Below are 13574 nucleotides of genomic sequence, written 5' to 3'. Positions count from 1 at the left end.
GGCAGTCGGACGCGCAACCACTGCGCCACCAGGGAAGCCTGTTTCATGCTTTTTGCACTTTCCATCCATATTCTCAAACAGATTTCTAGGGAAGTTTCGTGCCTTGGATTGTTAAATTAATTAAAGCAGTACAGCCACAAATGGAGACTTTATATTTCATTTACACACCTGTCATCGAATCTCATTGTTTAAGAATGTAAAGAACTCGGAGACAGGACTCTGTCGGACAGAGGGGGAAACTGAGGCCGAAAGAGGATAAGTGAGCAGTCCAAGGTCACAGAGCCACGAATGGTCAAAGTGGAACAAGAATCCATACTCTACCACGTGGAGCCAAGAGTTCCCAAGAGAGTGGGATAAGGCTTGAATCCCCAGGCAGGGGGCAAGAGTCGGGAAAGGGACTCTTTTCAATCGTAGTTGGCCGGGGGATTTGAGAACTTTACGACCGCTTCAAGTGCAGCACAGGGCCGAACTCGGAAGCCCGGCACACAGATACCCTCTACTCTAGAGAAAGCCACGACCCTCCGATCCACCGCTCCCGCTCTCGCGATACTGGCCGGCCCCTGTTCCGGGCTCCCGGCTCCCGCTAGGCCCCGCCCCTCCGCCTCAGGCCCTGTGTCGTCATTTCCTGTGGGTCTGCAGGCAAAGGGAGAAGATGGCGGCGCTGGGGGAACCTGTGCGACTGGAGAGGGGTGAGTGGGGCCGAGGCAGGGGCCAACGTGGGCGGAGGGGGTGGGGGAGTGCCTTATCCCCGGGGGGCGTGGGGCAGCCAAGCTCCGAGACCCGGAACCAGGTTGTCCCTCGCGCTGGCGCCGGTGGCCGCCGACGTTGCTGCGCCCGGCCCCGGGGAGGGCGCTTGCTGTTCCTGACTGATCCTCAGACCTGTCCTGTGTTCACACGGACCGTTCGGGAGCACAGCACAGTTCACCACCACCTGTCTGTATTCGAGGACACACGCTGCACACGCGCTTCCTGGGTGGGCACGGCAGACGCAGCGTTCAGAGATGTGTCAAGCTGAGCAAACATCACACGCCCAGTTCGGACAGGCTGCACGCACTGCCGGTGTTGGTGCATGCACAACCCAGTGTCCCCGCCTTCACCCACACAGCCCGGACACACAGCGCGTTCCCACAGAACCCCCGTTATTTGTGCACAAGACGCATCATTACTTCCACCACAACCTCACTTGTATTCGTATTGGGGTATTTCCTGGCTGTGGTGCCCCTCCCGGGTACGGAGAAGGTGCTTTAAAAACAGTCCTACTGAGGTGGTCTTGGGAAGAAGGTTACATAACTAGGCGGAATAGTGATTGTAAAATACTTGAAAGTGCAGCCTTATTCCTGCTTTACAAATCTTACGATTGCTAACTGGCTGGTGGCTTGCTTTTTAGAGCAGGCTGTCAAGGAAAATAAAACCCGTTCTGCTGAGTAATTAGAAACGGAAAAGCCAGTGGAGGTACAAGGCTATGAGCCTTAAAGGGTCCTGTTGCAGATTTTCAGCATTCCACTCTTCCCCAAATGCTTTATTTCAAATAATTTCAAGCATACTTTTGACACACCAGTATTAGAAGTCATCTGTAAGAGTCAAAAAGTACAAACTAAACATTTGGAGTACTAGTAGTAAACAAAGTATAGGATGGAGATTGAAAATATCTTGCAAATATTAGCATTTGCATTTACACTCTAAATATTAACTTCTGCTCTAAGAAAGGAATACATTTTTAGAATTGTATGTGGAGTCTTTCCTCATGCCTTCACACAAACCAGTGCACACTTAACATTGTTTATTCCTTATGGTGTTGACTATTTTTAAGTTTCTTTACAAGTGATGTTGTTTTTCTCCAGCCCACCAGACCATTAATTAAAGTATCATTTTTGACAAGAGGATTAGCTACTCTGGGAAGACTTGCTAAGTTAGGCCTAAGACTGACATCTTCTCCCTGACAATGACACTGTGCTTTGTAGATGGGAACAAATTTGTTTGGTGTTAACAGGAGTAGGTGTTTTTCTTTGAAAGCCAGTTGTAGGATTCTAACACGTTGGCGGTCTTTTGTATTTTTAAGTGCAGTACAAAATATGAAACTTCACCTCTGGCATTTAGTTTTGGTAGTCATGGCTTTGTTTTCTCCTATTTAAGAGTTCATTTTAGTTCCACAGTTGAATGCTCAGAACCTTAGTAGGATGAACTGCTAGTGGATGCCATTTAGCAGAATAAGAAAGTCAGATTACATCAACTCTGATTCTTAATACTTAGCATTCTGTTTAACAAACTTTATTAAGAAACTCTTCCAGCAATCCTACAGTATAAAAATAGTGCATATGATCAAGATCCTGAGTGCCTTCAAAGTCGTCACAACAAGATTCAGTGGAACCCATTTGAGCACATTTTAGGTACAGCGTAGGTTCAGTAAAGAGTATTTTACTTTTTCAGTTTTTTGTTAATTGGAAATTTTTATAGAGCTTACGTATTGTAATTTTGTAAGTCACAATATTTGATGAACCAGCCCTCCTCATTCACCAGCCATTCTGGTGGTGGGAGATCAGAACGGGGAGTCTTTTTCCATAGTGTTGGATGGATTAACATCAGTTTAAGCTTTTATTACCTGAAATTGAAGACTCTACTTCTTTCTTCACTACAATTTATTCCTAGGTTTCCAGATGCAAACACAAAGAATGCCATACTAATTCTATAAAGAAAAAAGTTCCAGTCCTTTAGTATAATATAAAATTCAGAACTTCTAACACTTAAGACAAAAGGAGGCAAGGAATTTAGAATAATAGGTACTCTACCCCCCTGTGGTACAAAAAAAGTTAAAAACAAAAATCCAAGGAGAGATAATCAGTTTTGGAACATGACTGAATCTTGTAAAATTTCTTAATTCATAAAATACTTACCCTTACACTTCCCAATGAGAACTGCCTAACATGCTTAATGTATTTGTGTAGACGTGTAGAATCCCTTGTTTCTTATGATTAATTGGTGCCGATGTAACATAACATTTATGCTCGCTATATGCCAGACCCTTACCGTGTACTTTTTGTTTTAGTCTTCAAGTAATTCTTATAAAGGAGATACTGCTATTTCCATTTTACAGTGGAAAACAGACACGAGGAGGTTAAGTAACTTGCCCAAGATCACACAGCTATTACTGAGACCAGATTCACAGTGTTTTAATTAAGACAAGCTCAGTCAAATACGTGTTTAGAAAATACAAAACAATTTAGAATAATAGGTACTCTAGCCCCCTGTGGTACAAAACAAGTTAAAAACAAAATCCAACAAGAGTTAGACAGTGTTGGAACTGACTGCATCTTGTAAAATTTCTTAATTCCTAAAATACTTACCCTCACACTTCCCAATGAGAATTGCCTAACATGCTTAATGTATTTGTATAGATGTGTAGAATCCCATACACCGTGTATCCCAAATACACTGTGTTAATGATCCTAAGTTGAAAACAGACCAGTTAATTTTACTCACTTCTATCATTGTTTCAAATGTGTTCCTGCGAGTAACTGCACCTATTATTGAAGAGTTTTCCTATCTATATATATATATTATGTTTCCTTTTGGGAAATAAACAGTGATTTCACTAGCACACAGTGTTTTATACCTTTCAGTGCTTTGGTTACTAATGATGGTAGGTAATTTTTTATTGACTAAATAGCTTCTGGTAATACTGTCAGCTTTTCTGAAGCAGTACAGTGTTCATGTGTCTATGACATTTGAGCTCCAGTCCTTTCCTATGACATTTAGTACTTTATATTTGATTTTCCTATGTCTCTCAAAGATGCTCTTTTCCAGATTTTATGCTTGTGCAACATCAGTATTTCTTCCTAATCTACAGTAAAATTTAACATTCTTCTGCGACTTTACATTCTCATCCTCCATACATGAACACGAACACACCACACACAAGTTCATACTCGTGCTTTTTTTCTGTGTGTTATACATATTTCTTGTTAGTCGTTAAGGAATGAATCCTAAATGCTGCGCTGTTACACAAGCATTTAGAGAGTATTCTGGGACTTCCCTGGCAGTAGTCCAGTGGTTAAGACTCCATGCTTCCACTGCAGAGGGCACAGGTTCGGTTCCTGGTCAGGGAACTGAGAGCCTGCGTGCCGCGTGGCATGACCAAAAAAGAAAGAAAGAAAAAAATATTAGAGAATATTCTGAGAAAATTATCTATCAGTGTGTGTTTGTTTAACTATAGATATTTGTAGAGCAATTGAATTGTTGGAAAAACTGCAAAGGAGTGGAGAGGTACCACCACAGAAACTGCAGGCTTTACAAAGAGTCCTTCAAAGTGAATTCTGCAATGCTGTAAGAGAGGTGAGTAAATGGGATTAAAATTTACTAAAAATTTGGGTTAATTAGGGTAAGGTAATATTCTGAAATTTGGGTTCAGAGTTTCTTAAAAAAGTGAACTTTAGAACCTGCCTCTCTTGTTTTTGGAATTTCTAATAGAAAAACATTTACAAAGATGCATAACTTTGTCTAAAACGTTAACACATTCAGTAACTTCACAGAGAGCTCAAACATGGTTTATTCTGAGATTTAAAATCGCAATAATAACTTTGGGTTTTGCAGGTATATGAACATGTCTACGAGACTGTGGACATCAGTAGCAGTCCTGAAGTGAGAGCTAATGCGACTGCAAAGGTACATTTTTTCATTTACTAAAAGGGAGAGGATTCTTCATAAATTAAAGGTTTAAAATGTGCAATTATTAGATTCATAATAGACTTATTTTGAAAACTAACAGTATCTTTCAAGGTACACTAAACTTCTCGATTCCTGAGAAATAGGACTTTTTAAATTGGTTTTACAAAAGATTTTATGCAGTTTAGATGACGCATTAAAAATATACTTGCACACAGATAATACATATATACATAGTTGCTATATGTAATGTATATATCATTATGTAAATATTCATCAAAATTCTGAGGTGTGAATTATTAGCCTCACTTTATTGGTGGGGAAGCATCAGATTAGGTTACTTACCTCAAACCACACAAATAGTAAATGGTCGATCTGGGATACTCCCCCCAAGTTGCCCTTCACTTTCTCCTTAACCTTAACTCTGCAAGTAGGAGGTTACCTCTTCAGAGCTGCAGGTGGTAGGTTTTATGTGCTTTTCTCTACCAGTATTTTCCTCAGATAATTCAAGCATTGACCTCAGTGTCCATCATATGTGGTTAGAATAAGTTAATATCGGCAGTAGATGACTTATACTAGATCTAGTCATTAACAGGTAATTTTTCATTGGATAGTTACTGGTTCACAAAAGGCAGTATTGGATTCTCTGTAGAGTACAAACACTTAAACATGTGGGTATTATTTGACAGAGTAGGAAAAAAACGATTAAAACTTGGGTTTAATTGCTGACTTTCACAGCTTCCTGAATTTCTGGGCCTCAGTTCCATTATCTGTAAAATGAGGCCTCTTTCAGAGCTTAGAATATGGTGGTATTCAACAAATCTTGATTTTCTTTCTCTCTTCCTTCCTATGTTTGCTCACGTACCCTGATCCAACACACCAAAGAATAGTACCAGATTACTTAATAATCTTTAAAAGCAAAATGAAACCCAGAATCTCAACTCTGTGTTAGAATTAGTCTAGATTAGTCTAAATTTGAAAGTTTTAAAGATGTGGCTCTGTTTCACAATTCACATTGACTCTGTGTACCCCTCTTTTTTTCAATATTGAGTTATTTCTTGATGAGTTAGTGTACAGTGCAAATAGTACAGCCGTCAGAATGACTGCATACAAGGACAGCTGCCTCTGTACAGGTTGCATAGGTGGGCTGCGCCCTGCGCAGAAGCCCCTGGAGGGGCCAGGCTTCCCAGCCCCAGAGCTCAGAGCTGCTGGCATGTGAGGGGAGGGGTTCTCCTCTTTAGTGTGCACGTTCATCTTCCTAGCAAGCCTGCTTGCCAAGCACTGCACAGAAGTTCTGGGCACTGGAAGGCCTAGGAGTGGCCTGAATGACCTTAACACTTCCTGCATAATCCCAGGGTAGGCTTTCCACTCATCCTCCTTAAAACACCATCTGCTTAGCTTACCTTCACTGGCAGTGCATTTGTGGGCATTCAAACATCAAAAATATTTACTTCAAAAGTGGTTTTTAAAAAGGGACAAAAGAATGAAGTGAACAAATGTTCTATTTTTTTAAATTCATAAAATTTTCTTTCAGGCTACTGTTGCTGCATTTGCTGCCAGCGAAGGACATTCTCATCCTCGAGTTGTTGAGCTACCAAAAACAGAAGAAGGCCTTGGATTCAATATTATGGGAGGCAAAGAACAAAACTCTCCAATCTATATATCTCGAATAATTCCGGGTGGAATTGCTGATAGACATGGGGGCCTCAAGCGAGGAGATCAACTCCTTTCTGTTAATGGAGTGGTAAGAATGCATTTTATTTCTACTTGTAGCAATGTGTTGTGACCACTTGGGGGTGTACTTGAGTTATAGAAACAGAAGATGTAGGGAAAAACCAAAGAAGCTTTGTAGTTTAGAAATCCCTTGGGGGAATCTTAGGCACTACTATTTAGTAGAGTGATACTTTTTGAAGCACTTTGTGTGTGTTTTGCTTCTTTCCAATGTAAATTAGCAATGCTTAGTGTGATTTTTATGAAGTAACTAAGCTCCTTAGTAGTTAAGGCAATACATTACATTGAAAGTCTGCCCTCAATTTAGTCTTATAGAATGGCAATTGCCTGATTTACTTCTGACCTAGTGAAATAATAGGGCATGTAGATTGATATGCTGATTATTTGGAACCTAAAAAACCAGTTCCTAAACTACAAACAATATGATTTAGCAGAGGTTTTTACACTGATTAAAATGATAAAGCAGGATTATTTCATAGGTTTATAGTTTGAAATATAACATTAAAAATTTTTAACTTGTGTATATTTTAAACATTTTTCATTTTGAGTTACTTACAAAACCCAGATATTAATTGTGTTTGTGTTTGTGTCTGTGTGGTTTTTCTTTTCCTAGAGTGTTGAAGGAGAACATCATGAAAAAGCTGTAGAACTGCTGAAAGCAGCCCAAGGAAAGGTTAAATTAGTAGTACGGTACACACCCAAGGTCTTGGAAGAAATGGAGTCACGCTTTGAAAAAATGAGATCAGCAAAACGCAGGCAACAGACCTAAAACTTTACATTCCATTTTGCTTTTAGCTAGAGAAGTTTTACTTGTGACCTACTGATGGCCGCAATGCCAATGATTGTTAAAAAAAAAAAACAAAAAAAAACCTTCCCGTGAAATCCTCCTTGCCATTTTATAAATGCCTATTTTAACATCATTTATGGTTCCAGAGATGCATACACTTTTTTCTGACAAGAAAAAGTAAAAAGGTGATGAGGGCAATTCTGTCCTGCTGTTTTTACAGGCCTTTTTCAACAAATGCAGATTTTGTCATAAAGTTGTTATAGATTTTTAAAAATGCTTTTTTAATATTAAAATGTACTTTTACATTCTTAACCTTTTTTTAGGGAAAAAAAGTTTTCTTTATTTGGCTGCTTATTTAAAAATAACAGTTCTCCATTCTTTTCTTTGCTTTGTTTTTCACCTGTAACATTTCTTTATGGTTTTCCAAGAAATTAAACGTGACAGTCTCAGCTACAGCAGTTTATTACACTATCAATGTTAACATCATTGCTGCGTTTTGTATTTGGAACACACACATAATATATATTATCAGTGGTAAATTATAACTCAGCACAGTGGAAGTTTTTTACTTTTATTTAAACATAATATATAATGAATATTCATTTATACTGATTTATAAAAGTTTTTAAACACTGATACAATCATTGCTAAAATATGTATTCTTTCATAATATTTGAGTAGTGACGTAAGAGAATGTAATTTGATTGTTAGCATTACTGATTACATCTTTCTATTTATAGTCAACAATATATCATAAATTACAAATGCAAAAAGAGGTTTAGGTTTCATCTTTTGCAAATTTTTTTAATGCTATTCATTTTTATTTAAATATATTTCTTATATTTTCATCTTTCCATTTCTAGAGATGAGCCAGTTAGTTTGTGGTGGGAAATAGCAAAGAAGAAAAAGTAATACCTTTAACCTCACTAGGCTCAAGAGTTACACACTCTTAAGTAGCTCAATTTAAAGACTTGATATTGAATAGGAAAAAGATAGAAGGGTATATTGAAGATAGAAATCATAAGAATCTGCAGACGCTTTGTCAAAATGAGTAAGAACTCATTCACTATTTAGTTGGATTTAGAGATGTGATCTTTATGATTCAGCTATAATGATGGGAATTCTGAATACTTTGATTTGTCCACTGGATGTCACTGTTTTACTGAAAGGCAGCTATTAGTGGATGACTGTGACTGAGGTCTTTTTAAAGGCAGAAATTAAAGAGGTAAGGTTCATTTTCAGACACAACTTACAGGAACATTTGTCAGGCTTTTAAAAATTTTAAGTGACAGGTGCTAGAAAGAAAATAATGGATTGAAATACATAAGGAATTTAGAATAATTATCAACCCTGTGTAAAGAGTGGGCATTTTGTGACATTCCTTCAGGAAGAATAGAAATGTGTATCTTTTTCTGCATGTTTGTGAGCACTGTGAGTCTTAAAAAGATTATTCCAGTTTCCAATGATTTTCAGAATAAAAGTCAGCATTGTTATTTATCTTTTAGGTATTGAACACTGGATTGCATGGTTGATTGTGTCTTTAGTCCACTACAAAATGTGCTTGTTATTGATAGGATCATGTTATTAAATTGTATATTTCGAAAATTAATTGATGTTTTAAAAATGTTGAGACCAAAGTAGTGTAGAAGAGTTACAGACTTAATTTAATTGTAAAATTATTAGAGGTATTTGTTGTAGAGCTTTATATATTAAAGAGAGGTATCGGTGCATATAAAAACAGTAATATTATTGTTATGCTTGTATTCTTGCATTACATGGTAACTAAACCCTGAAGAAATCTTAGTATTACTACAGCTGCAGTACCTTTTAAGGGTGTGTCAACATTTCATTATAAATTATAGTTTCCTGGTTCAGTATCTCAGCTGTTTCAGAACTTTCAGCCAAGTTAAACCTTTCTTGGTGTTGAAACTTAGTAAGTTGAGTAAGCTATTTTTTGTTTCTTCTAGAGTAATCCACAATCTGTTCTTTGTGTGGGTTGGCACTTATTTGTAATTCTTAAAATATGGATCGCTTAAAAGAGCCAAATACAGTAGTTTTTCTTGCTCCCGTTGAGCACGAGTGGCAGCAGTTTATTTTCTTGAATGCAGTTGTCATAGTGTACTCCAGGATTTAAGTCCGGACCATAGAAAAATGCAGTCATTCAGTGGCGAAGGTGTACCATAGTGGTCTAGTATAGTGAGGAAGTGAAGGGGATTTTCATCTTACAAATGTATGACTCATGAACATAACTAGGTACATAGTAAGTATATAGGTGTTTGATTTGTAAATGATAATATAAATTACCTTCCCTTCCCAATTTCCATTTATTTTCTTGGTATTTCAGAATGAGTTGACTCAGTGATTCTCAGCCTTAGCTGCATATTAGAACACCCTACAGGCCTTTAAAAAATAATGACCCTTGAGTCCCATCTGATACCAACTCAATCAGAATCTCTGAGGTGGGGCCAGATGCTTAGTTTTTCAGAGCTTTCCAGCTGGTTCTAAAGGACACCGAGGGTTGAGAACCACTTGTTTTCCCTTTTATAAAATGCTCTAAGTACACTTTTGGAAGTATCAGGATAATTCAGTTTACAGCTACTACTAAATAGCTGCAAATATAATGATTGGTTATATTTCTTAGTAATTTCTTTAGGAAATAAAGGTACTTGGCATTCCTTATTTGGGAAGTAACTGCAGCCTCCCTTTTTCTTTCTTTTTTTAAATAAAATCTATCAGTTTAAATGTAAACTTTTAATGTCTGTCATCTTTCTGCCCCCCTTGCCTTTAAAACTTTCAAAAATAAACGTTTATTATTTGAGAAGCATGTTTAAAAGTTACAGATGAGAAATATTTTCATTGATAATTATGTGCTGTCTTCATATGGCCACTTTATTCATTAGTATAACACTAGGTTATAGTGGCCTAGTTCTTTGGGGTTTGATAATTCAGATGTGTTTTTTAAAAAAAAAAAACAAAGCTTTGTCTTCCTCTTCTAAATTTTTGAAAGTTACTTTGCTCAAGTACTTAAATAGTTTGGCTCAATACTTTGTTTACAATACAAATGGATGTTATAGCATTTAATAGAAGAAATGGCTATGGATTATCTGAAAAGAATGTCAGCATGACTTGGTGTAGACTTAAAAGAATATGTGTTGTGAGTATTTTATTATGTGGAATGATCATTGAAATATTAAGGATTCTAGTAATTGTATTTCCTGAATAAATGTATGTTTATGAATTTTCTAACTTATATTTTTGTTGTTCCTCTACTAACAATCTGGTTTATAGTTTTTATTGTCCAAAATGTTACTAACAGTGTTTCTTCAAAGGTTGTTGTAGTTCTATAATAATGAAATAGTGGAAAAGCCCAAATTGCTTCCACATTAACTTTCAAGAACTTCCAAACTAATTTGTATCTGGACATAGTTTTTAAAAACATTAGTAAACAGTATGCTTCTACTTTAAGTTTGAAGTAAAGGAATATAATAGCCAAAATGGATTTAACGCTTTTTCAGTGGATGCCTTCATTTATCAATTTAATTCTGATTCAAAGGCTTATTTAAAATAAATTTGTATTAGTTATATTCTTGTTCTTTGGATTTGAAAAATTTTGATGTAACTACACAAATGAATGTGCTTCTGAAAGAAATGTATAAAATAACTTTTTTTTTTTTTTTTTTTGTGGTATGCAGGCCTCCCTCTGTTGTGGCCTCTCCCGTTGCGGAGCACAGGCTCCGGACGCGCAGGCTCAGCGGCCATGGCTCACGGGCCCAGCCGCTTCGCAGCATGTGGGATCCTCCCAGACCGGGGCGCGAACCCGGTTCCCCTGCATCGGCAGGCGGACGCGCAACTACTGCGCCACCAGGGAAGCCCCTAAAATAACTTTTAAATGAGGTAAAAGCATACTCTGTTGGTTACTGGAATGAAACTTCAAATTCCCATATTTTGCTTTGCTTTTTGTAAAATGTAACTACAGAAAAGATTCTCTTGTATTATTTTAAGAGACGCTGTCTGGCATGTGATTGAGAGCACAGAATCTGGAGCCTGACTGCCCTGATTTGAATCCTCGATTCACTATGACTGTGTAATCTTAACACAAGTTACCTCTCTGTGCCTTAGTTCCTTCATCTGTCGTGTGTAGTAAGGATGCCTATACGTGTCATATCATGATCTGTAAATCCCTTAGAAAGGTGCCTGCATAGTAAGTGCTGTTTGTTTGTGTTTGCTGTTATTTTCAAGTGTAATAGCTTCAGGACCTTATTAGCTAAAGGGGAAGGCATTGTGGCCAAATAATTAAAATTAGCACGTTCTTATTTTTGATACCTAGAAAACAGATAACCAACCTTTAAATTATGCTTGAAAATAAGAAATAAGATTCATAGGAATTTTCAGATTTCACTCTGATCAAAGAAACTCCTGGAATTCTAAAAATAGTGGAGTTGAGGGATGAAGGGTTGAGGTCACATTCAGAATGAAAATCATAAGAAACTAAGTCCCAGTAAGGGACTTGTTCAATCAGAAAAGCAATTTGTAGGGAGGATATGTCCTAGAGACAATGGATTGCTGGAATGGGCTTCAGACAATATAAGGCATAATTCACCATAGTGAATTTTTTAAAGGCATAAAATTATACAAGCAACCAGGGGTACAACGAAATATATTTATTGTTAGCCCTCAGTTTCTTCAAAATTTCAGTAAACCAGAATAGCCATTCTCTAAATCTTTAAATTCTGGTTTTGTTATTTTCATTATCATTGATTATTCTGGTTTTAATATGAAGATTTTTGTACATGTATTTCTTTGGTGGCAGTTTTTTGTACATTTATTTCTTCGGTGGCAGAAAACCTGCATGAACTCTTTAGGACTTACTTTATATACAGAGCAAAAGTAAATTCATACAGAGCCCATTTGTCAACTTTATTTTGATTTAAACTTCTTTTTAAAAAAAAAAAGGACAAGTACTTCACACCAACAGCAAGTTATGTGTAAGAGCTCTCCTAATTCTCATCAGCTACAGAAGCATATTTTGGACACAGTCAAGATTTGGTCCTTTTAAAAAGTTTTCTTTAGGAGAGAAAGCTTTGAAGAATTCTAATTTGTTAGTCTCTCCAGAGTTGTTCTAAACAATTGGATTAAAAAATTTAGCCATTGGCTGCAGATAAGGTCCCTTTACATGGCAGTTACTGCATTTCATCAGAGAGTAACAAAAACCCAAACGTTTAATTTTGTTTTTGTTTTTTATTTGGCAAAGAAGTGCAATCTGAAAGCATGAAATAGCCAAGGGAAAATTTTTATTTCTGGTATCTCCTATTTGACGTACATTGAACCCAGAGTTTAGGTGCTAACTTTTGACTTTGTGTTTTAAGGTATTGTGGGTTGAATTGTGTGTCTGTCTCCCCCATGCCCAAAAGATATGGAGTCTTAACCCCTCAGAGTGTGACTTTATTTGGAGATAGGGTCTTTAGAGATGCTTAAGTTAAAGTGAGATGATTAGGCTGGGCCTACTCGAGTATGGCTGCTGCCCTTACAAAAAAAAAAGGTAAATTTGGACACACACACAGGGAGAACACCATGGGAAGATGAAGGCAGAGATTGGGGTGATAGTTCTACAAGCCAAGAAATGTCAAAGATTAACAGCAAACCGCCAGAAACAAGGAGAGGCATGAACAGATTCTCTCCCTCAGCCCTCAGAAGGAACCAAGCCTATGGACACCTTGATCTGGGACTTCAAGCCTCCCAAACTGGAACGATAAATTTCTTCAAGCCAACCAGTTTGTGGTACTTCATTATGGCAGCCCTAGAAAACAAATGCATAAGAATCCATGTTCCGGTGGCATCACTATTGAAAATGGGTGCTGAAGCAAAATTAAATGTGGCTCCTCCTTTGTGCAATAAAAGGGTCTCAGTAGAAATGGTTTTGGTTAAGAAACGATGGAGTCCTGGCCTCTGGGGATGAGGGGAGGGGTTCTTTGTTTGCTGTGGTTGAAATGCTTTTGTATAACACCCATGCATCTGTGTAATTGAGCTGTGCCTCCAGTGGCTTCCTGGGCTCATCAGCCCCTCAGAACTTAGCTTTTTCTTTTTAGGCTGCCAGTTAGTAAATTAGCTGTATCGTTCTCAACTCAAGGACTTCCCAGGAGTTTGCAGTGGCAGAATATTCAGCGCTGAGGAGAGGCGTTTCTGCAGCAGCACTTGCTCTGATGGGAACATGATGAGCATTTGTCTCTGGCCAGGGGTATTTCACCCTGTAAAGGTTTGTGCTGGCTCCTTGTGCGTGCCTGATGCAAAGCATTAATTCAGCCACAACTGATGGTGCTGTTCCTTCCTTAAAACTTCCCCTTGTGCTTAGGATAAAATCCAGATCCCTTGCCATGATTTAAAAGGTTCTGCATAGTCC

General features: G+C 37.7%; 2 protein-coding genes across 2 annotated transcripts in view; both read left to right on the top strand.

Moving 5' to 3' along the window:
* Nucleotides 1–209, top strand: part of BDNF (brain derived neurotrophic factor) — a 179875-nt gene extending 179666 nt beyond the window's left edge. Inside the window, exon 5 of the mRNA XM_055091438.1 lies at nt 194–209. The gene's annotated coding sequence lies outside the window, so the exon portion shown is untranslated. The remainder of the gene's footprint in view (nt 1–193) is intronic.
* Nucleotides 210–608: 399 nt separating this feature from the next.
* LIN7C (lin-7 homolog C, crumbs cell polarity complex component) lies at nt 609–8085 on the top strand. The gene is made up of 5 exons (XM_007117353.3): nt 609–689; nt 4211–4329; nt 4588–4659; nt 6194–6403; nt 7004–8085. The coding sequence occupies exons 1-5, from the start codon at nt 653–655 to the stop codon at nt 7157–7159; spliced, it is 594 nt and encodes a 197-aa protein (XP_007117415.2). The 5' UTR covers nt 609–652; the 3' UTR covers nt 7160–8085.
* Nucleotides 8086–13574: the final 5489 nt, after the last annotated feature.

This window comes from Physeter macrocephalus, chromosome 16, assembly GCF_002837175.3.
Source record: "Physeter macrocephalus isolate SW-GA chromosome 16, ASM283717v5, whole genome shotgun sequence".
Lineage (NCBI taxonomy): Eukaryota > Metazoa > Chordata > Mammalia > Artiodactyla > Physeteridae > Physeter > Physeter macrocephalus.
The sequence above is the reverse complement of the archived record's forward strand: the minus strand, read 5'-3'. Positions and strand labels throughout refer to the sequence as shown.

Bases quoted from the DNA above. Each gene is read 5' to 3' on its own strand.
- LIN7C (XM_007117353.3), top strand. From the start codon at position 653: ATGGCGGCGCTGGGGGAACCTGTGCGACTGGAGAGGG. The intron at 690-4,210 runs GTGAGTGGGGCC...GTTTAACTATAG, and splicing joins ACCTGTGCGACTGGAGAGGG to ATATTTGTAGAGCAATTGAA. The intron at 6,404-7,003 runs GTAAGAATGCAT...TTCTTTTCCTAG, and splicing joins TCCTTTCTGTTAATGGAGTG to AGTGTTGAAGGAGAACATCA.